Source organism: Chrysoperla carnea, chromosome 2 (assembly GCF_905475395.1).
Source record: "Chrysoperla carnea chromosome 2, inChrCarn1.1, whole genome shotgun sequence".
In the NCBI taxonomy this organism is placed as follows: Eukaryota; Metazoa; Arthropoda; class Insecta; order Neuroptera; family Chrysopidae; genus Chrysoperla; species Chrysoperla carnea.
In genome coordinates, this window is record NC_058338.1 from 53,103,807 (window position 1) to 53,124,468 (window position 20,662).

General features: G+C 28.8%; 3 protein-coding genes and 1 non-coding gene across 4 annotated transcripts; 1 reads left to right on the forward strand and 3 right to left on the reverse strand.

The window, feature by feature from the left end:
* Positions 1 to 970: 970 nt before the first annotated feature.
* On the reverse strand, positions 971 to 7,058 carry LOC123292760 (tetraspanin-36). The gene is made up of 6 exons (XM_044873474.1): positions 7,032 to 7,058; positions 4,809 to 5,033; positions 3,172 to 3,345; positions 2,894 to 3,106; positions 1,215 to 1,393; positions 971 to 1,022 (listed from the first exon to the last, which is right to left on the reverse strand). Exons 1-6 carry the CDS (start codon positions 7,056 to 7,058, stop codon positions 971 to 973), a joined length of 870 nt encoding a protein of 289 aa, XP_044729409.1.
* A 527-nt stretch (positions 7,059 to 7,585) lies between these two features.
* Trnai-aau lies at positions 7,586 to 7,659 on the reverse strand. Its single transcript has one exon. It is a non-coding gene; the product is annotated as a tRNA-Ile (tRNA).
* Positions 7,660 to 8,856: 1,197 nt separating this feature from the next.
* On the reverse strand, positions 8,857 to 15,459 carry LOC123293234 (putative elongator complex protein 4). The gene is made up of 7 exons (XM_044873984.1): positions 15,196 to 15,459; positions 15,097 to 15,132; positions 14,921 to 15,036; positions 14,633 to 14,864; positions 11,427 to 11,719; positions 10,557 to 10,785; positions 8,857 to 8,985 (listed from the first exon to the last, which is right to left on the reverse strand). Exons 1-7 carry the CDS (start codon positions 15,332 to 15,334, stop codon positions 8,894 to 8,896), a joined length of 1,137 nt encoding a protein of 378 aa, XP_044729919.1. The 5' UTR covers positions 15,335 to 15,459; the 3' UTR covers positions 8,857 to 8,893.
* A 1,267-nt stretch (positions 15,460 to 16,726) lies between these two features.
* Positions 16,727 to 17,833, forward strand: LOC123292294 (replication stress response regulator SDE2). The gene is made up of 4 exons (XM_044872888.1): positions 16,727 to 16,862; positions 16,922 to 17,151; positions 17,213 to 17,488; positions 17,570 to 17,833. Exons 1-4 carry the CDS (start codon positions 16,785 to 16,787, stop codon positions 17,709 to 17,711), a joined length of 726 nt encoding a protein of 241 aa, XP_044728823.1. The 5' UTR covers positions 16,727 to 16,784; the 3' UTR covers positions 17,712 to 17,833.
* Positions 17,834 to 20,662: the final 2,829 nt, after the last annotated feature.

Here is a 20,662-nt window from a genome sequence, read left to right on the forward strand (position 1 = left end):
CTTTAAGAAAATGAATTTACAACACATAATTTATACTCGTTATTATTAAGTTTTCTAATAAAAAGTCGTAGAATAGTATAATTTAATGAAATATCATGTAAGTAATTAATATCATACAGTATGTCAACAAATTTGACAAGCCCGTACTTTGATGTCACGTCCGTATAAAAATTTGAATTTCCGTTTGAGAAATTTTTAAATGCCCTCACTGAATTTGTACTTTTGTTAATTAATTTTAAGTAATTAAAAAGATCTAAAATAATGGTTTAGTTAAAATGTCCAGTCATTAAAGTTACGGGAGAAAAATATTTGAACCAAATTTAAATTTCATGAATATTCTCTATTGTATGATGCTCTTTACTTGTCTTTTCGAGGACTAATAAACGGAGGTAAGTTTGGAAATAGAGAAAGTTTTGATTTTAACTATATATACTTATAACTTTATTTATCTAGTATTGATTATAATAGAACATGAATGGAGATCGATACTATCGATACACTAGAAAATTTAAAAAAAAAAACAATTGACTGAGTTAATTGTTTAAATACCAAGTATAGTCAGTGTTGATTACGGAATCGTAGGTTTTTTACGTCATGTAAGTAAAGAAAGATAGCCGAACGTAGATAACGACAGAGAACTGATAGATTTTATAAAGAACAATTTGTACATTTAAACTTTTGTTCTATCTCTAATAGTTTAAAGTTGACCTATGTTGTTTATTTACGAACTCGACCTCAATTTTTACGTCCTGAGCACGCTATAAAAATTTTCAAATAGATAAACTTTTTTCAAACCCAAGACACAATCGTTATACACCAGATTCTTAAACTGCATTATTAATAAGTCGTTATAATGAAAACTTCGTAATCGTACTAATTTTTGTGTTTATTATTACATTTTTCCTTAATTATAATTAAAAATTAAATGAAGTTTTAATTTTTTTTTTAATAGATCCTTAGTTAAAATATTTTACCACATCATTGATTGTGCTTGTAAATCTGATAAATTATAAACACCGCGCCTTGATCGACCGAATCCACCAATTTTTAAATGTCATTGTTTATCCACCGACGAATTACTTTTCATATGGTAATTCTGACGAAAACTTTTACTTAATGTGTACGCATCCAAACCATTATTATTATTACTGCGTGGTAAATTAAATCGATTTCCAGGTTTTTCATTTTCATAAATATTTTCAGCAATGTTATGCGTTGATCGTGAATCATTTGAATTTGAATTATGATCATTTAATCGTGAACGATTTACTCGTGTACAAGCTAATAAAATTATTAATAGCACAAAAAATTCTATCAATATAACAAATATTCCGGCGATAAAAAATGATCCATATTGTTTTTCATACCATTTTTTTAATTTATTCGAACATCCCTACACATAAACGAGAATTTTATTAGAAAAATAAAAAAATAATATCAATTAAGACACTCTTAAGGATGCACGAGCGCCAGGGCAATGTTGGATAAAAGGCTTGATTTTTTTTATATATAGTTAGACCAAAGAGTATAGGGTAGAGGAGAAGCAGCCCATATGAGCTAATATAAAATCGTAGTATACGAGTTTCAGCGCCTCTACCGAGTAAGGCTTTTAAACTTAATAGATAGTAGTCGCCCCCGCAAAGTAGTCAAACTAAAAGTCATACCCGCAAAGGCCTACAAACTTAATAGTTGATCGCCACAGACTCCAGATGTCACTTAAAATTATATTCCTGCTTCTTCTCTACCCTATACTCTTTGAGTTAGACTAAGTCTAATTTAATTCTGAAAATTTTAGGGGAGTTGCCCGATTATTCAAATAAATAAATGACTTCAAAAGTAGACATATTAACATTGATCTTATGGGAAAACGGTTTAGATGGATGATATATTTTGATAGATTTCTACAAAACGAGTCGGTGGGAATTAAAAAAATAAAATATTTAAATTAATTTATTTAAGTTAAAACCTTAATAAATAATTTAAATATTTTTAAATTTTGATGGTGAATTATAGTATAACTTGACAATATGAGACGAAAATTAAGGATAAATTTTTTCGATATCTGGAATAATTTTCAAAAAATCAAAAATTGAAATTATTAGATAATTATTTAGCTTTCAATATTTCGAAAACCAAGGCAGATAGGCATTAAGTTATATCAAAATCCATCATCAAAGTTGAAAATAAGGTACAAAAATTTCAACCACAAGTCTAAACTTGCTATGGAGCTAGTACTAATTGATTAAATGCCATTCAAAAATTTTATCCAATAATCAAAATATTTTACTAAAAAATAATTTGTAATATTGGGTATTGGGTATTGAAAATCAAACGAGGAAAATGCAGTAACATGTGTAATAAAAAAATCGTAGCACAGGAGCTGCGTTAGCTGGGCGAATCCCCAGATAGAATCAAAAAAATTGTTCTTAAAATCGAATATTGCATTTTTAATTTTTCAAGAATTTTTATTTCAAAACTAAGCATCTAGAGAAAAAATCACAAGAGTATTTTTTTGCTTAAAACTGATCAAAAAATACAAAAAAAAATTTCTTTTTTAAAATTACTCTATAACTTGAAAACAAATTAAAATCGGATAATAACACTTCTGGAGTTCGGTGCATTCTTCACGACTCACCCTGTATATACTTCTGAATAACTATTAAAAATTGTTTTATATCATCAAACTACACTTGCAAAGGCGAGGATTAATATTTTGCTCAGTGCGATCATTCATTAATTATGTCTATATTAACATCAATCAAAAATTTCAATATGTTTGCGTTTTACTTTGGGTACACCGAAACCAATGAAGGGCGAACAAAAGCTCCAATACATTGATAATAGGTAAACACGCAAATAACATAACAGTGAATAAAAATGTTACAAAACCTACTTCTTGATGTCTAAACCCAACATTTTTCTGCGCTTCAGAAATCTGACATTTAGTTTGATTCAATGGTAATGGTCTCATATAAGCCATTGGATCATGAATATTTGTTATAATGCAACAAGTCATAGGAACACCATTTTCCATTTTTGCTACACCATGTAATTTCCATATGGATGCATCATAATCCAAACTCGATGTGATACCACAACAATTTAGCTACAAGTACAAATGTATATGTTTTAATAAGAGAGAAGTAGATTTCCCCCAATTTTAATACTTACGTTAGTTTGAGCATAATCCACAGCGGCTGTATATTGTTCAAACCCCGTTTTGCCATAATTTCTTTGTAATGTTCTTGCTAAATACGTTGGAGATACAGTTAACCCAATACATCCAGGCCATAGCCACAACATTCCATAAATTATACATTCGCTTAGTAATAATATTAAAACTAATAAAAACGCCTAAAAATATCCAAAAATTAATACATGAACCAAAATAGTATTAGTTTTGGTGTTATACATGAACCGCACTCAACACAATAAGCATATGCACAAAATCAATCTAACAGGAAACGATCTCTACAAATTTTGAGATTCATGAATAGATCCAACTGATCGCCGTACAAAAAATCTTCTAAGACTTACTCCTAACTCAAACCTATTGCAAAAACTATTAGGTAGAAAAGTAAGTCATATATGTGCCGTAAGCTCATATTAAGCAAAACTTCTATGAGTATTGTCAGCCATTTGTGAGAATCTTTTTCTATGAGTATTATTGTCATCTCTTAGTATCAAATTTAAAAAAAAAAAAATTCATGCTAAAGAAAGTTATTGAAAACATAATAAAAGGGTTGAAAACCCATTTCGAAAAAACTCGAAAAATTACATTCTATTTTTCAACTCCTTCGACAGTTTCAAATATCCTGCCCTTTGTTTCTACGTATTATACTACAACAAATAAAAATAAAAAACAAAAATAGGTATCAAATTTTCAATTTTATCCCATTATCGTTTTAAAATGTGAATAGTTAAGGCAATGTACAGCTGGTTTCGGACACAAGAACACAGAATTAGTTTCATTATTACGCTTCTTAATTTTCCGTTTTCTGTCTCAGTATCATCCATTAAGCTTTCTTCGCCTTGAGTTTTTTTTTTTTTTTTTGCTCTTTGCTGTCACTAAGCTGCTAAGCTTTTGGCTTCTACTGGTATAACAAGCTAATCACCAACAAATACAAAAAAAATTGCGAATTTTACGACCATTGTAAGATAATCGATAAGATAAGATAATAGGAGGTTGACGCTAGCTTCAAATCAATTGTGCTTACCAACCTCGCATCGCAACAATAGATTGTAAAGTTATAAGGATCACATTCTCATATGGCTGTTTGACTCAAAAGGTGTCCACAAAATAGCATTAAATAAAGGGTTTGGAATGGCGCTCGTTTAGCTGAGAGTATGAACTGTATGTAATTGTATGCATGGTCTTCTGGTACAGCATCATCATTTTAATTTAAGACTATTTTGGTGCCACTTTTTGTTACACAGAGATTGTACTCCTTATCTCTACCCTCCATAATCCCAACTTGCCATACATCTTGCACCATTTTTCCTTTTTCTTTCCTATCCCATGTTTTTGTAATTCCTTTGTAAAAGAGGATTAATTAGTTATTTGAATTTTTTTTAAGCTTGAAGTGGGAGATTTCAAATTTAATTGATACATATAGCTAAGTAAGCATATACCTAAATTTGCTTAGATTTACTGTTTACTGTACTTTTTATGGTTTTTGGAATTTGTTAATGGAAAAATAGATGATTTTTAAATTTTAACTTTCTTTTTTAATTCGATAGAGATTTAGACCCATTTATGATTTATTCAGTGCGATTAATGTATACATCCAAACTTAATTGTAACTTACAATCGTTAAAATAAAATAATTAAAAATACAAGCAGACCAACATCCCAATACGGCTGCTGAACATATTATCAATCCAGTACCAAGCAGCACTAAGGCTGCATAATATAATGGTGGTTGCGGTAAATTTTGTGAACCCACAATCGGTAAAATTAATCGTGATAATAATACTTTTGGCCAATCGCATAATATCAAAAATCCAGATATTATTAATGAAATTCCACACAGCTGCAAAAGATATATAATTACTTTATATAAAAAGCACATTTAAAAAGGAAGATGTAGGTCATTCATTTAGAGAGACTTTTTGGTTGGAAATTTGATGCACAATTGAATCGTAGTTAAAAATTTAAAGCTTTGAATGGAAACATTTAAAATTAGAGACAAAAATGCTTAGAGGATAAATTGCACTAAATTTAATTTCCTACAACTTTACTTATTAAAAAATTTGGATATGGTTAAAGTATTAGTCCAGTTTTTTTCAAATTCCAATCAAGGGATTAGTAACGAAATCATATCTCATTAATGCCATTTCGATATCAAAAATTGCAAAGGAACTTTTTAGATGAAAAGCTCGGTATTCTTCAATTTTGTTGTTATCTATTACTTTCAAATTTTTTTATCTAATGATTATTTGTTTTCTTGAAATATTAAAACTAACAGATGAATGCTGTAATGGTAAAATTAGCAAAAGACATATGGTACCTAACGGTACGATTTATGCTATAAATGATCGTGGTGTAAGAATTTTTCAAAGAAATTGGATTTTTGAATTTGAAAACATTTTCTTAACATATTTTAAACAAAAATATTGTTTGTAAAATTGTTCTAAAACCATTATTTTCACCGAAAGAAAATTCGCAAAGATCAATTTTTGGTTTGATTTTGTATATTTTTATTAACATATTATAAGAAGTAAGTAATATTTTTCGAAAAATTTAAACCTTTTGTAAGCATCCAAATCAAAACAGTTGAGTAGCCACTGAATAATAACAGATAAAATGTCTACTTTATTTTGTTATACATAATTAAATATACCTAAGTCAAAGAATCTAAACATTTTTCTGTTAAAAAATCCATAAAATTGAATTTTTCCCGAAAAATTTGGAAAGAAATTTTTGAATGGTTTTCAAGAATCAATTTTCGAAATTCAAGAAACCCTCTGACGACCATGGAAACATTTCTATGAACTAGAACAACATCACGAAAACAACAAAAATACTCTTCAGTTAAGTATGTTATGATTTTATTCGGTATAATATTATGCTGAATTCACATTCGCACTTTGTTGTTGAACAATTGAAATTTGAATTCGATTTCAACAGGAAGGAGTCGGAAAATCTTATTGGTTTTTCCGATTGAGACTCATTTCAAAGTTTCAATTTTAAATAGAATTCAAAAAGAGTTGAAATTTTGCGATCAATTCATTTTAATAGGAAACCAATTCAAGATCCAAAAACCCAATAGATATGCCAAAATATTAAATTCCATAGTTTATAAGAAACAATAATCGCCTGTTTAAATAATTAAGTATTAACAATTACTTAACAACACTCACCATGAGCATAAAATTACATGTTAACAGAAGTACTCTCGTACTTATAAAAAAAGACAGCTTCATTTTTGAAATACACTTTTCCAAAACACAAAAGCACTCAACAATATGAAAATAAAAAATCCACGAATAAAATCAAATTATTAACTCATATGTTTTCAGGAGTAAAATTTAGTAAACAAGTTATTGGTCATGGATGTTGACAAAAGTGTTGTCGCTTAACCAGTTATATTTTTTCGTAAATTATATTCTAATATTACCGTGCGTAAATAAAAAATTAAAATTGGAAACAGGAAGGAAATAGTATGCATTCAACTATAAAATGTTCAGTGGGAGTGTTTGGCTTGTTAGTTCACATTCTATTATTTGAATTTTATTACAAAACAATGGATTCAACATTGCTTTTTTAAATTCATTGTTTAATTTAATTGTTTTAGAATAATTTGTCTGGGGGAATAATAAATTTCTCATAAGAGGACAAATCAACGGAATATATTGTTAATATTGTTATTTATATGACAAAATTTACAGAAAATTTATTCTTTTCAATTATAGTCGAGAAATTTCAACGTTTTTACGTTTACCGTATAATAAAAAACTTTAATTAATTGTAAAATGATTAATGGAAATTTTCAATTTTAATTTATATGGAGGAAGTACAATCATCTAACTTGCATGTATTGAAATTTGACCGGCATTTTAGACTGTGCGTAGACATCTGTTATCAGTATAATAAAGCTATAAATATTCTTTGCGTATACTTTTGATAACCACGTGTCAAACCAAAACATTGTTGTTTGGGTAGTAGTTACTTGTTTTAGGCATAGATGGTCATTTTGAAGAATATATTTGTTTTTTTTATACCATGTATATATGAAATATATCAAGGTATACTAATTTAGTTCCAAGTTTGTAACCCCAAAAATCCCCTTATACGTCATTAAAAGTCTGAATTTGCAAAAAAAATGGTCTTTTTCAGAAACTTTCAGAAAAGTGCCATTTTTGACGCCATTTTGTTGGTTAAAGTTTCGCTACCCGAACTTTTTATCCATATAACAACCTTTTTTTCTTAATTTTATCCCACTAGAAGGAACCTGATATTAATTTCATAACTCAATTTTGTTTTTGATATTTAAACTAATAATTAACGCATTTAAGACAATTAATATAAATAAAATTTTTGAAAGGGCCAAAATTAATATAAATATTAGTTGTATAAAAATATTGGCCCATGGGAGGATCGAACTCACGACCTTCGCGTTATTAGCACGACGCTCTAACCAACTGAGCTAATGGGCCACTGAAATTTGACCACCAATTTATGCATAATAAAATTAATTACTCGTATTGCAATATTATATGCCACCTAATGATCGTCTTTTGTTTGATGAGCACGTAAAATCCTAATATATCACTTTTAAAAGCAAATCCGACAACGATATCGATATAAAAATAACGAAACGATAAAGATATCGGTATCAATTCTATCAGAATCAAACAAATGAACCATTTATTTAACGCCCATAATACTTATTCCTTATTTGAACGCCCTGAATTTTCCTCCGAAAAGGTTGAATCTATCAGAATTTATCCGTAACTTATATGCGTGTATTATGTGCTTACGATTTTTAGAATCTACAGGATATACCATTTGAATATATTATGGCTAATAGCTCGTTTCGTAGTTAACCAATCAAAAAATAACTTTAAAAAAAGTTGATGTAGAACATCATGTTCTGACATCAGATTGGTCCTAGTTCTCTGGGATGTTTTAATAGTCAAATTAGATCTTAAAAGGTAAGAGATAGAAAAAACACTTTAAAAATCGTTTTTTTTCAAGCACTTTTATAAGTACCAAAAAACATCTAGAACTAAGTACCAATTTTTTTTAAACCATTCGATAGCAATATTGACAAGGAATACAAAGTTTGTAATTATTTTTAGTAGTTTGCCAATTACTCATCCAAAAATACTAGTTTCGGTAGGCTCTATCAAACTTTACTTTTTAAAATAGCTAGAATGATCGGGAGAACAAGCCCTACGAACTTTGGATTTTTATGAATAAACATTGTATTTATAATGTAATTAAATATTTATACACGATTTTATGGTTGAAATTAATGGTGATTCACACATACGGATAAATATATCATCAAAATTTCGAAACTAATTTCTTAAAACTATGACGCAAAAAAACTTTTAGAAATTGATTTGTGTGATTATTTACCCTAATCTTTCCAGAGTCGTAGAATCGTTTTCCACGATTTTTCAGATTGCTGCCAACTCTGGGTGAATAAGCAATATTGTAAAACTTGCATATCTCTATGAATATTCCCTGTAAGTATCAAGTAGGAGTCTCAGTAGTTTGGGTACCATAAATAAACACTTAAAAAATTAAAAAAAAAAAAAAAAAAACATAACGTTATAAAAAAAATTTATTTTTGTACATAAAAAGAAACAATACAAAAATATACACAAAACAAAACAAATTTAATTTCCTTTTTTGTAAATTTCATATCTTCATCGATCACAGTTAGAAATCTAACTTCGATTGTTTTGAGAAACTTCCACAACCAAAACTTGGTGTGCTGTCATCTTGTTCACGCTGTCTTGATTCTGCTAATTCTATAATTGTTAATATTGATAAAAACCAAATTATTAAATCGAAATAAGTAAAACTTTTTAAGGTTGTACGAGCATTACCATCACATTTATTTAAAATGTACAAACTAAAATACTGATGTTGATTATTGCTAGCAAGTGCTAAAATGTCAATTTTTTGATAAACCAAATATTAAAATATGTTTTTGCTGCATTTTGACCACAATGTTTTTAATTTAAAATAGTTTCTAAAACCTCTGAAAAATAATTTTTTTGCCCTGAAGTACTGAAGTAGTTACAATTACTCCTTTTAACAAGGTGCAAATATTTGAGCATATTCTATTAAAAATGAAATCAAAATAGCATATTAAAATAGTCAGCATATTTTAATATGCTGACTTTATAAAAATTTAAAAACGCAATATTATGTCGGCCTAGCGAAGCTTTTTTATCGAAAAGCCCCATTATTTTAAAAATGTTAACGTCTAAAATCCTAGCATAGTCTATGTCGACAGCCTGGTCCAATGAATTTACTAAAATATTACGTAATTTTTTAAATATTACGTAAAAGAACGAGCTAAATTAAGAGATGAAACGTACCTTTAATCTAACTTTCTATCTAACAATTATAAAGCAGAGACATAACAAAATTTCTTTTAATTTAGATAATATAGAATTTCGAAAAAAGTCGGACATATTTTTACAATATATGTAGATTCCAAAAAACTATAATAAGAATACTAGCGTTTAGGATTCCACTTTTTTGTACTTTTGAATGAGTAACTCTTACTTTCCGTAGGAAATAAAGTTTTTAAAATAGTGTTAAGAACTTTTAGAAGACATTGGAAAAGAATATAAATCTAAAACGGTGCAGCCAAAATGTGAGCAAACATTTCTTATGCTATATTTGATTTATGAAAAATGATATTTTGTTGTGTCAAAATGATGTTTTGACACTTACAGATAATAATTACTACAGTACAACCACGTAACTTCTTCAACTTACGGGAACACATATCGAACCCGTAGGTGCTATCAAATTGTTGTCTTTTTACTTGGCCCCCTTTTAATATGATTACTGATAATAATGAAGTGTGTACATTTGTTATGCCTTGATAAGAAGTAATGATAAATGCACATTGCACACGATTAGCGACGAGCGAATATTGAAAGATTATCTATTGAACTCTATGAAATTATGATTGAGCTATAGATTTGCTCAATCATTAATCATAATTTTAGCGAGTTTAGTGGACAATCTGTCAATATTCGCTTATCGCCCGTCTTCCATCGTGATCAGTGTGAATTCACCATAAGAACAAGTCTGAATATTTCCTTTATAGGAAAGTAAGTTATGCGGACGGACAGTTCTTTGTATATCGAAATAAGGTATAGTTTCTTTTTCTAAAAAAGGAATTTGAATTACAAATTTTTTAATATTGAAATAAGGTATATTTTTTCCTAGAAAAAGAATTTAGAAATATATTTTCAGAATATTTTTAAAAGTTTACCTTTGAAAATATTTTGTTTATAATTGTTCAATAATCTACGACGGCAATGCCTCTATAACCTTAAGTATTAAAAAATTTATTTACCTGGAGGTAAATGTAACTTTTCAATTACAAACTTTTTTCTACGTAACTTAAATGCCAAATCCAAACTAGCTGGCTGTATTTGTTCAACAGTATTAATTGAGGGTAATTTTGTTAAATTTAAAAAGCCATTGTAATCCGATAGTGCTGGGTTTTTTTCATTTGGCGTTCCCATAAATGTTTCTAATCGAATAGCTGTGTCAACATTATGAACGCATCGTGCCATACAATCCTAAAAAATATAATGCAAGTTCAAATATATTCAATATTAAAGTCTATCTATATTGTTCATTAGAAAAGCGCTAGTGGTACAGATAGATGCAACCAGCATTTAATGCCCAAAACAACAAAATATTTAAGCTGGAATTTCATCAACATTGTCTATACATATAACATGGTATTTCAACAGTTAACTCAGTCAATTGTTTGATTTCACTGTTTTTTCAATAGTTTGTGTTAAAAATTAAATTACACTCATACATTTATTCAAAGGAATAACACCTAGTTAAGACACAGTAAGTAATCACTTGAAGTTGAGTAATGAATGTACATGGATTCTACTTGAACTCCAGCGAAGATGGTGTCATCTAGTTCTTAATTATCCGAGCGAAAAAGATCCATTATTAAGGAAAAATTACAAATTCTTTAACGTAGACAGGATTTAATTCCACTATTTTAATAAAATAACCGACAGACGCGCTATTATTTTTTCAAAAATTTTTTGATTAATTTTCATTTCAAAACGCAACAAAATATATAATCAGCATACATTTTTTGTACAGTTAAATTTTGTTAATTGAACGTTGAAATTATTAAATAATAAATTTTTAACACAACCCTTGACTCTCTGCTAACTATTTTATTTCTACTTACTTCTGTTATCATACCCGTGGGTACAGTAATAACAGCAACAGCATAAGCGGATCTCATTAAAGCTTTCAAACAAAACATAAACATATCCAAATCACGATTGCGACTTATTGGTCGTATAGTTTCATTAGGCGGTGGAATTGGAATCCAAAACGGTGAACCCAAACTATGTAAAGCAACACGTAAAATTGTACGTTTTTCAGGTTTTGCATTTGTTTCAAATTCAAATTTTTTCAGCACATTTTTTATATCTTGCAATAGTTCGTGGTAAATAGGATTTGAAAACGTATTTGGAGCTGAAAAATACAATATAAATTAAGAAAATATTAGAAGCAAAATAGTGTTTTTGAAAAAATTGAGACAGAAAAGTTTTTTGTAAACTGAAATAGAAATATGGGTCGATTATAAAAGTAAAAAGTTGGATGTGTACCTGCCTGCTGACTATCTACGAAAATTTAAATGGCGTTATATTACCATCCTGGACCTCTTTTTAAAATAATTTTATAGAATAAAAGTTGTAGAAATATTATGCATGAGTTTTTTATTTCAATACATAGTATAAAACAAAGTCGCTTTCTCTGCCCCTATGTCCCTATGTTTCTTTGTATGCTTAAATCTTTGAAACTACGCAACGGATTTTGATGCGGTTTTTTTTAATAGATAGAGTGATTCAAGAGGAAGGTTTTATGTATAATACATCCATATTATAGTAGAGTAAGGGGTTGAAATAGGGGTTGAAAGGGATATGCTTCAAAAACTAAAAAAGTTGTGCATCGATTAAGCTGAAATATTGACACGATATACAACCAGCTTCAAAGATCTATTGTTTTTATCTACTTTTAACCTTCGGAGGGTAGAAAGGTGTAGCGAGAAAGTGGGAAGGAATTATCGAATATTTACAAATATACCTAAGTGGGGTATCAAATAAAAGAGCATGACGTGTACATTACAAAACTGTTATCCCACGCAAGGAAATGTGGAGGGAGGGGTGCAAGTGGGGATGTTGCCCAGCAAAGCGGGTAGTTCACAGCTAGTATTTTATATTTAGCATTGTATTTAACATTGTAAAAGATTATGTTTTAAATCTATATTAATAAAAGAGCGCAAGAGCTACATCATTCATATGTAAAATGATGACATATCATGATAATCAGTTTTCTCGCCGATAATTTATCACTTTTAATTAGATAAACGAGAAAATTTTCTTGATTTCCACGTGCTAAAATATTGATAAATACATCTTTAATTTTTCGAAACCGCTACAATAGTCAGACCTGCCTTGTTTTACTGATTGAATTAATTCTATGATTAAACCTAGAATCGGAAAATGATTGACAAAAATAATTGAAATAGAGATCGGAGAAAATAGAAGTTTCTGTCAATGAAAAGAATTTTTTGCCAACTTCTTTACTTCTTGCTTAGTATATACTGTGAGGCACACAAAATTTGGGATAGTCAGCGAATGATCCAGTAATATTATGAACTCGAAAAATAAAATACGAATTTCTCGACATGATAATCGGTGGTTCACTGCCGACGAAAATTCTCCATCATTTTTGTCGGCTTACGGTCAATTTTTATTTTAAAATTTTTTTCTATAAAACTAAGGCTATGTAACAAAATATTGAACATTTTGAAAATAAGCTTTTGCCTTTTTTCGTCTACTAAAGACTAAAAATGAATAATTCAAAGATGTTCTGCAAATTTTTGAACCTGAAGTTTTTCGAAAACGAATAGGAATGGTAATATATCGCCATTTATTTTTTTCTAAATGGATAATAAATTCAAATTTGATTTTTTTTATTTTACCCTTAAAAATGGCCTTTTTTCAATATAGAAAAATATCTCCTGTCTTTATAACTTTTTCTTAATCAAAACATTACACTAAAAAAAATTGTAAAAATTGAATAGAAGGCAAAAGAACAACGGAAAGTTCATTTTAAACCTTTATTTATTTTAATCCACTAAAAATACGTGCAAATAGTGAGTAACGCAACGCAAAGAACCTTCTCACAAATTATAACTTTCCGATAAAAGTATTCCTAACAATTGATTACAAACACCATTTTCAAGATACTTCAGAAAAATCGAATTTCATTTGCTTTACAATTAATCTCGCGCCACTTGGATTTGGATGGATGTAGACACAGATTACAGTTTTAAATTTAAAACAGATCTGCAACTCCCTGTAAAATGTTTAGTATTTTCGTTCTCTGAAGGTTCCTTTCTCTAGGTGGCTGTACACGTTATATTCGTATAGGGGCATCTATTAGTTTTGTTTATAATTTATCCAATTCAATAGTTGTTGGGGAAACAATATTTTATATATTTTTAAATAAACAATACGTCTTTCAAAATTTGTTTGCTTGTCATTGAAATTCGTTAAATTTCTTTGTGTGTATTCTCAATTGATTGTCTTTATTAACATTTTGTGGATTTATTAACATTTTGTGGATTATTTGAATAGTGACATTATTTAAGTATTTTGGCCGTTTTCATTATGCCCCTGTTCATCACAGCCCACAGAAATGCTCATCTTAATTTGAATAGTGTAATTTAGTCGTTTTAGGTGTGTTTATTTTATTTTTCGATTTTTTTATGGTATCTACTGAGTTTATTTTAGCGCTTAAGTCTTGTTAATCGTGTTGATTACATTTAGGTAGTGTTTAATTGTGATTATAATTAACTATTAACGAAATATAGTGGTTTTACATTGCATTTAACTTACATCATACTAATAATTAATTGTTATTAATAATGTTAATTTTAAAATATTATTTCAATTATTGCAATAAATTATTATTTTATTAATATTTGTTTTTTTATTTAAAAAACTTCACTTTATTTAGTTAGAAGACAAATAAATACAAAAAAATTTAATAAAAAATGATAAACTGAATAGAAATATTACAAATGGTACCTAATTCCCGCCATTTTTTTAAAATAGTTTACTGTAAGTGTCTTTTTCCAGGGGCTTTTTGGACAACATTTCATGTATAGTAGAGTTGCCTATCTATTTTTGTAATAAATTATAATCTGTGGATGTAGATTTTTGACATAACCCTTCAACAGTAATGTTAAGCGTAAACTAAATTTCTATCCTGTATCTATTTTTTCAATATTAGCGTCTAATTTCTTAAATTTTTGGATACAAGGTAAAATTAGAATTTGGAAAAAAAAATGCTCTAAGTTAAAAGTTATTTTCTTACGCGTATTGTTTATTAATTTTTCATTATCCCAATGATGAATAACAGTATCTTTAAGGAAGCTTTGATCCATTGTTTTTGATAAATCATAATAATGACTAAAAGTTAATTTCTTTTGCTCTGTTGTCGACAAATGTTGGTATCTCCATGCTATCGACATTTTTATATCTTTGTTTTTATCCTTCGTTTCATTTTCAATATCCTCATCATTAATCAAAGCTGGTAGTTCTGATACCTATAATTTATTAAGTTTTGTAGAACTTATACATTGTAAATTAGCGAAATATGTACCAATTTTGTTGTTCTGATATCTTTACTTGCAACATATAATGTTTGTTTAGAAGCAACACCTTCAGCCAAGAAATATTTAAGAAAAACATCGCCATAACAACCATAAGCGTCATCCTCTAAAAAAATTAATAATTCTTTTAAAAATACATGTTAACTTTAAGGTATTCTAAACATACCAATAAGCATTACTGTTCCTACTGCAAGTCCTCCACCTGAAAGTAATGAAGAGTATGTTTAAAATTTTAGAAAATGAAGACTGGTTTCTTAATATATACCTATTAAAAGATCCAACGAAGGAATTCCTGTCGATATTAAAAGTTGTGCATTTTGTACATTGGGTTTAGTTCCAGGTATACTTAATACTCTAGATTTAACTACCTTTTCCGTGTTACTTTCATTTTTTGTACTATCCATAACTTTTTAGAAAAGATATAGATATAAATTAGTAACAATTGAAATGAATATTTAGTTAAATTTTGAATAAATTAGGTTAAGTTTATGTTACTTTTGTTTCTCGTGTTGTATACAAAACTTGAGATCATATATTTTAATACAAAACAGACATTTAGACTTATACATAATCATGGAGGTATCTACCTCCATATACATCATCTCCATGTATAATATATAATTCATGTTATAACAAGTGAAAACAAACAATTGACTGAATTAACTGTTGAAACACCATGTATAGACAGTGTTGATTACGTAATCGTTTGTTTTTTATGTCATGTAAGTAAAAAAAAGATAGCCATTCTTAGATAGTCACACATACATACAAGGCACACAAACATAATTGATATTCCCATATAACCATAGAGATATGTCCTTGTCTAATACATATCACATATGATTATGACAAGGACACAGGGGAACTCTCTGATAGTCTTTTCTTTCATTCAACATATCGCATCCATTTTCAGGCTAGCAGATCCCTCGCATTCTCTATTTATAATATATTCTATGCATATAGCACGTACTATATACCGTGTGTTTTTGAAGCATCTAGGGATAGAACTATGTCTGTAGTATGACTGAATACAGAATACATTCATTAAGTAATGCATCTAAAAGAGAGGTATTATATGCATGCATTGGATTACTTGGAAGACACTTGGAGGTGGGAGTTATTTAGTTACAGATAACTAGTAAGTTTGTCAATCATCAGTGCTACTGACTTGTCCTATCGTATCTGTTTATCGTATCTGTAGTCCTTACTCTTTTAGATGCATTACTAAACGAATGTATTCTGTATTCAGTCATACTACAGACATAATTCTATCCCTAGATGCTTCAAACACACACAGTATATAATTTGCACCCTCTCATGGGTACATAGTTATGTTTACAAAGAAAAATTTCAAAAAAAGTTGTTTATTATTTTAAAAGGAGGACATCTTTTACGTTTTAACTTTTGTTTTGTCTCTAACGATTTACAAGATGGGGCCTATAAGGATCAAAGACGCCATTGGCCTATGTTGCTCATTTGCGAACTCGACCTCACTTTTACGTCCTAAGCACGTTATAAAAATTTCAGCTTGATATCTCTTTTTCGGTTTTGAGTTATTGACGTTATCGTGTTTACAGACGGAACAACAGACTGACAACCGGAAATGGAATAATTAAGTGATTTTATGAACACCTGTAGCAAATTTTTGTTTGTAGGATCAATTTTTTTTAAGCGTTACAAACTTGTGACTAAACTTAGTATACCCTGATATATTTCATATATGCATGGTATAAAAGTATTCTGTTAGTAGGTGGCGTACAAAACAAATACAAAAATATTATTATATATGTCAAAAAATTGGTTCTAATTTTTAAGTAAAAATCAAGTAAAAACATTCGATTAATTTATTCAAATATGAATTTTCCTCAAGTGTTGATAATAAATGATAGCCTTACTGGCTACGAATTAAAAAATTCATTTAGCGAAAAATTCGTAAGTAAAACTAACCTTATTACAATTTCAAAGTTTTACATGAAGTGGTTATTTTTTAGAATATATCAGAAAATGATTTTTATCTTTTGCAAAATGGTAAAATAGTAAAAAGTGACACATTGGTAAGACCAGAATGCAACATTCATGTAATATTACGATTAATTGGTGGCAAAGGTGGGTTTGGTTCTATGTTACGTGCGATTGGGGCTCAAATTGAAAAGACTACAAATCGTGAGGCATGTCGTGATTTAAGTGGACGCCGTTTACGTGATATAAACGAAGAAAAACGGTAAGTTCAATCGCAAAGCAATTGTAAGTCTTTTATTTACATTTTTGTATTTACATTCTAGATTAAAAAATTGGATTGCATCACAAGCCGAACGAGAACAAGAGGCTTTAGATCGTAAACAAAAAAAATTGGAACGTTTATGCTATCAACCAAAACATAAATTTGAGGATGCTGAATATGATAAATTACGTTCACAACTGCCAGAAAAAGTATCCGATGCCGTCGAAGAAGGATTCAAAGCAGCTGCTTCAACTGTTAGTAATACTAATGTTGTATTAAAACGTAAAGCTGATAATAATAAAACAAATACCACCAAAAATAAGAAAAAGAAATTATGGTATGCTTTTTATTTTCAAAAATCTGAATAACTTCAGAGAACAAGAAATTTTATCTTTTATGTATTTTCTGTTATTTACAGGGTTGATGCAGATTTGAGTTGTTCGGAAGATTCTGATTTGGATTCTGATGACGATTGTGAAAAAGCAACAAAAAATGAGAATACAGTGAAGCCTATTCAAAAATTAGAAAAATGTGAAACAGTTACATCAGCTACTTGCTAAAAAGTATTATTCGGTAATTAACATAAAATGCATGTAATTTATGTTATTTAAATAAAATATTATTTTTTATTATAAGAGGATATTAAATTTAATATTGAAGCGTGGCTTACAAAGCTGTTCGAATTCTTTTAAACGAACGCGTTAAATTAATTGAAAGAGTACAATTAGTAACTTACTAAAACAACTAAACATAAAAAAATTAAAGAAGAAAATAGTAATTACGTGAAAACTTAATTGTTCTACAATAAAGTCAAAATCACATAAAAATATAAGAGAGCTTGCTGTAGAAAATTTCTAAAAAATTTTTATTACACCTTCAACTCTGAAAAACTTGTGACTACTTTCTTGACATTTAACTCTGAAATGCGACGGGATCAAAATCCAAATAAATAGCTTCCAAAAAATGTTCAATGAAAAATTAGTAATAACCTTGGTAGAACTAGACAAGGTATGCTCGATGTAGGACGAGTTTTGGTTCAGTAGGTATGTACCCAGTCGAAGCCATTTTAGCTTTTACCCGCTTCCTGATTCAAATATTGTAAAAAACATGAATACGTTTGTGTGAAAAATAGTTCCTGACAATGAATAATTAATGATTAATGAACTTTTTCCGCCTCAGATTTTTTCAATTGCTTGAGAACATGCACTATAAATAAATAAGCAATATGGCGCTGACTGGGTTTCGTGCAAAAGAGTGAATGTCCCCATCCTACTCCTACCTACAAAAGATCATACCTTGTCTAGTTCTATCAAGGTAATAACAAATGGGTAGTTTATTCACTGAAATAATTTATTTATAAGTTGTATTGCTTTGTATTTTACTGTTTCTGTTCAATCCAATGTTCCTTCGAGGCTAACGTATTTAGAATGGCACATTTGATACTTACGTACGGCGACGTGGCTTACAATAGTTGTCATATTCTTTTACTCATTATCGCTGCAGCAAATTTACATGCATTAGAAAGTAAAGACAACTAATAATTATTCGAACAAAAAAAGGCTATTAATCTCGCGCAGATTGTCGGTTTTATGATACTCTCTTTGTTCTTGTTTCTAATTACATATATTTAATTAAATAATTTAGTTATTAATTTAATTATTTACTCATTGAAAAGAATATTTTATAAAAAGAATACATTGACGGTTATTAAAAATTTTGTTAACAAAAGATGTGATAAATAGAACTCCATTAACATGGTTTATTACATATAAATTCATAGCCAATGAATTCTCTAGCAAGTTTTAAACCAATTAAAAAAAATACAACACTCTTTACAGTCGTCCATTGATAATTGTTATTATACATGCATTCAAACCAATTCGTTTTAGCTGGTGGATGATGAGGGGTGTGTCGTTCCATTTTCAATATTTAAAATTTTCCTAATAATTTGATTTTAGATATGTATGCGATATACTGCAGTTGTTATCTGTAATATGTAAATGTTTAAATATATTTATTTATTCATTGATGTTATTCTTATTTTTGGGTGACTGTTGAAATTTTTCTCTTAATTAAAAGAAAATCGATCGGATATTGTTAATACAGAATTTCATTGAGTGAATCAGAATAAGGAAACTAAAAATAGTTTTCATACGGCACTTTAGTCAAAGTGGCAAAACACGATTTTTCATTAATCAAATTTTCATACATTAACATACATAAAAAATATATTAAATTAAATAAAAATTATATAAAATATTCGATATAATCATAAAAAATGAAAAAAATTATTTTTTAAATAACAAACTTTAAAAAAAAAATAACAAACTTGTTAAAAATAATAGAAAATTGAAAATAGAAATGAGGATACATTGACACTAGGATGTAATACACGGAATTGAGGAAGCCACTACTGAGACCCATCTAAGCTAGGAAAAGTTCACAAAAATACATATTGGTCATGGATTGTTAAACAATAGAAAAAAATTAGTGTGACATTTAATACAGACAGCACAGTGTATTTTAGAGGGGGATTTAGACAGCGATGTTCGAAGATTTAAGGAATATGTATTAAAGCATAGCTATTTGCTGGGAAAGTAGGGGACACTCAAGGAGTTCGCAATTTTCAACACAACAATCGTGACCGCATGTACAATTATCATTATTTTTTATTTTTATTTTATGTAAATGCGTTAGTAAACCGTTGTGTCCACTGTCCAGTACGTAGTCTACCAAAATTCACGATTGTGTGGCGGTTGTACTGGAGGCCGTTGAACCAAGGTTTAAGAATGGGTGCAGATCGTAATGCGGCTATTGCAGCGCCTTTTATTTTGCTGTTATAATCCCATTCTCTTTTCCACTTCTCTATAATCTGAGCTCGACACTCTGTATACGCTGTATGATGGTGAATACACGCTGTTTTCTCCATTGAGCCCCATCTTTACCTAATAAATCCACCGTTTCAATTCTTCGTACGCTGATATGAGAGGGACATCAAATAAAACAAAAAGAAGTGTAATTTATTGAAAATCAAAATACATGTTTTTTCGTTTTTTGATTTTTTTGTTTTTTCAAAAGTTATTTAGGTGTATCCAAACTTTTAGCATACTCCGTATATTTAAACATACAAACAAACTGCTGAAAAGTCCGTGAACCCTTTATGAGGTAAAAATTAGAATTTGTAAAAATCCAGTTCCTCGACAATTATTTTGAAAAAAAGTCAGTACGTATTGACAAAATGGCAACACAATACGGTCAAAGATGGCAGGCCCCGATAATCTTACAATAAAAATGAGGAAAATTTCAAAGACTAATTGAGTTTTTCGGATTTAAACTTATATCTCTACAATCTGACAGCATGGTAGTACGAAAGCCAAATTTCTTAATTAAAGATTAGATAACACTTTATACTATGTAAAAAAGTTCTTACATGAATTTTTCAAAATGGAACATCTACAGCCTAATAAAAACAGTATTTCACGTTTAATACAGCACTCATTTTGAACTCAAA

Bases quoted from the DNA above. Each gene is read 5' to 3' on its own strand.
- LOC123292760 (XM_044873474.1), bottom strand. From the start codon at position 7,058: ATGCCGGTCAAATTTCAATACATGCAA. The intron at 5,034-7,031 runs GTTAGATGATTG...TATCTTTTGCAG, and splicing joins TCAAATTTCAATACATGCAA to CTGTGTGGAATTTCATTAAT. The intron at 3,107-3,171 runs GTAAGTATTAAA...TTGTACTTGTAG, and splicing joins TGGATTATGCTCAAACTAAC to CTAAATTGTTGTGGTATCAC.
- LOC123293234 (XM_044873984.1), bottom strand. From the start codon at position 15,334: ATGGATAGTACAAAAAATGAAAGTAACACGGAAAAGGTAGTTAAATCT. The intron at 15,133-15,195 runs GTATATATTAAG...CATTACTTTCAG, and splicing joins TTCGTTGGATCTTTTAATAG to GTGGAGGACTTGCAGTAGGA. The intron at 11,720-14,632 runs GTAAGAAAATAA...TGTATTTTTCAG, and splicing joins AAAATTAATAAACAATACGC to CTCCAAATACGTTTTCAAAT.
- LOC123292294 (XM_044872888.1), top strand. From the start codon at position 16,785: ATGAATTTTCCTCAAGTGTTGATAATAAATGATAGCCTTACTGGCTAC. The intron at 17,152-17,212 runs GTAAGTTCAATC...TTTACATTCTAG, and splicing joins GATATAAACGAAGAAAAACG to ATTAAAAAATTGGATTGCAT. The intron at 17,489-17,569 runs GTATGCTTTTTA...TGTTATTTACAG, and splicing joins AATAAGAAAAAGAAATTATG to GGTTGATGCAGATTTGAGTT.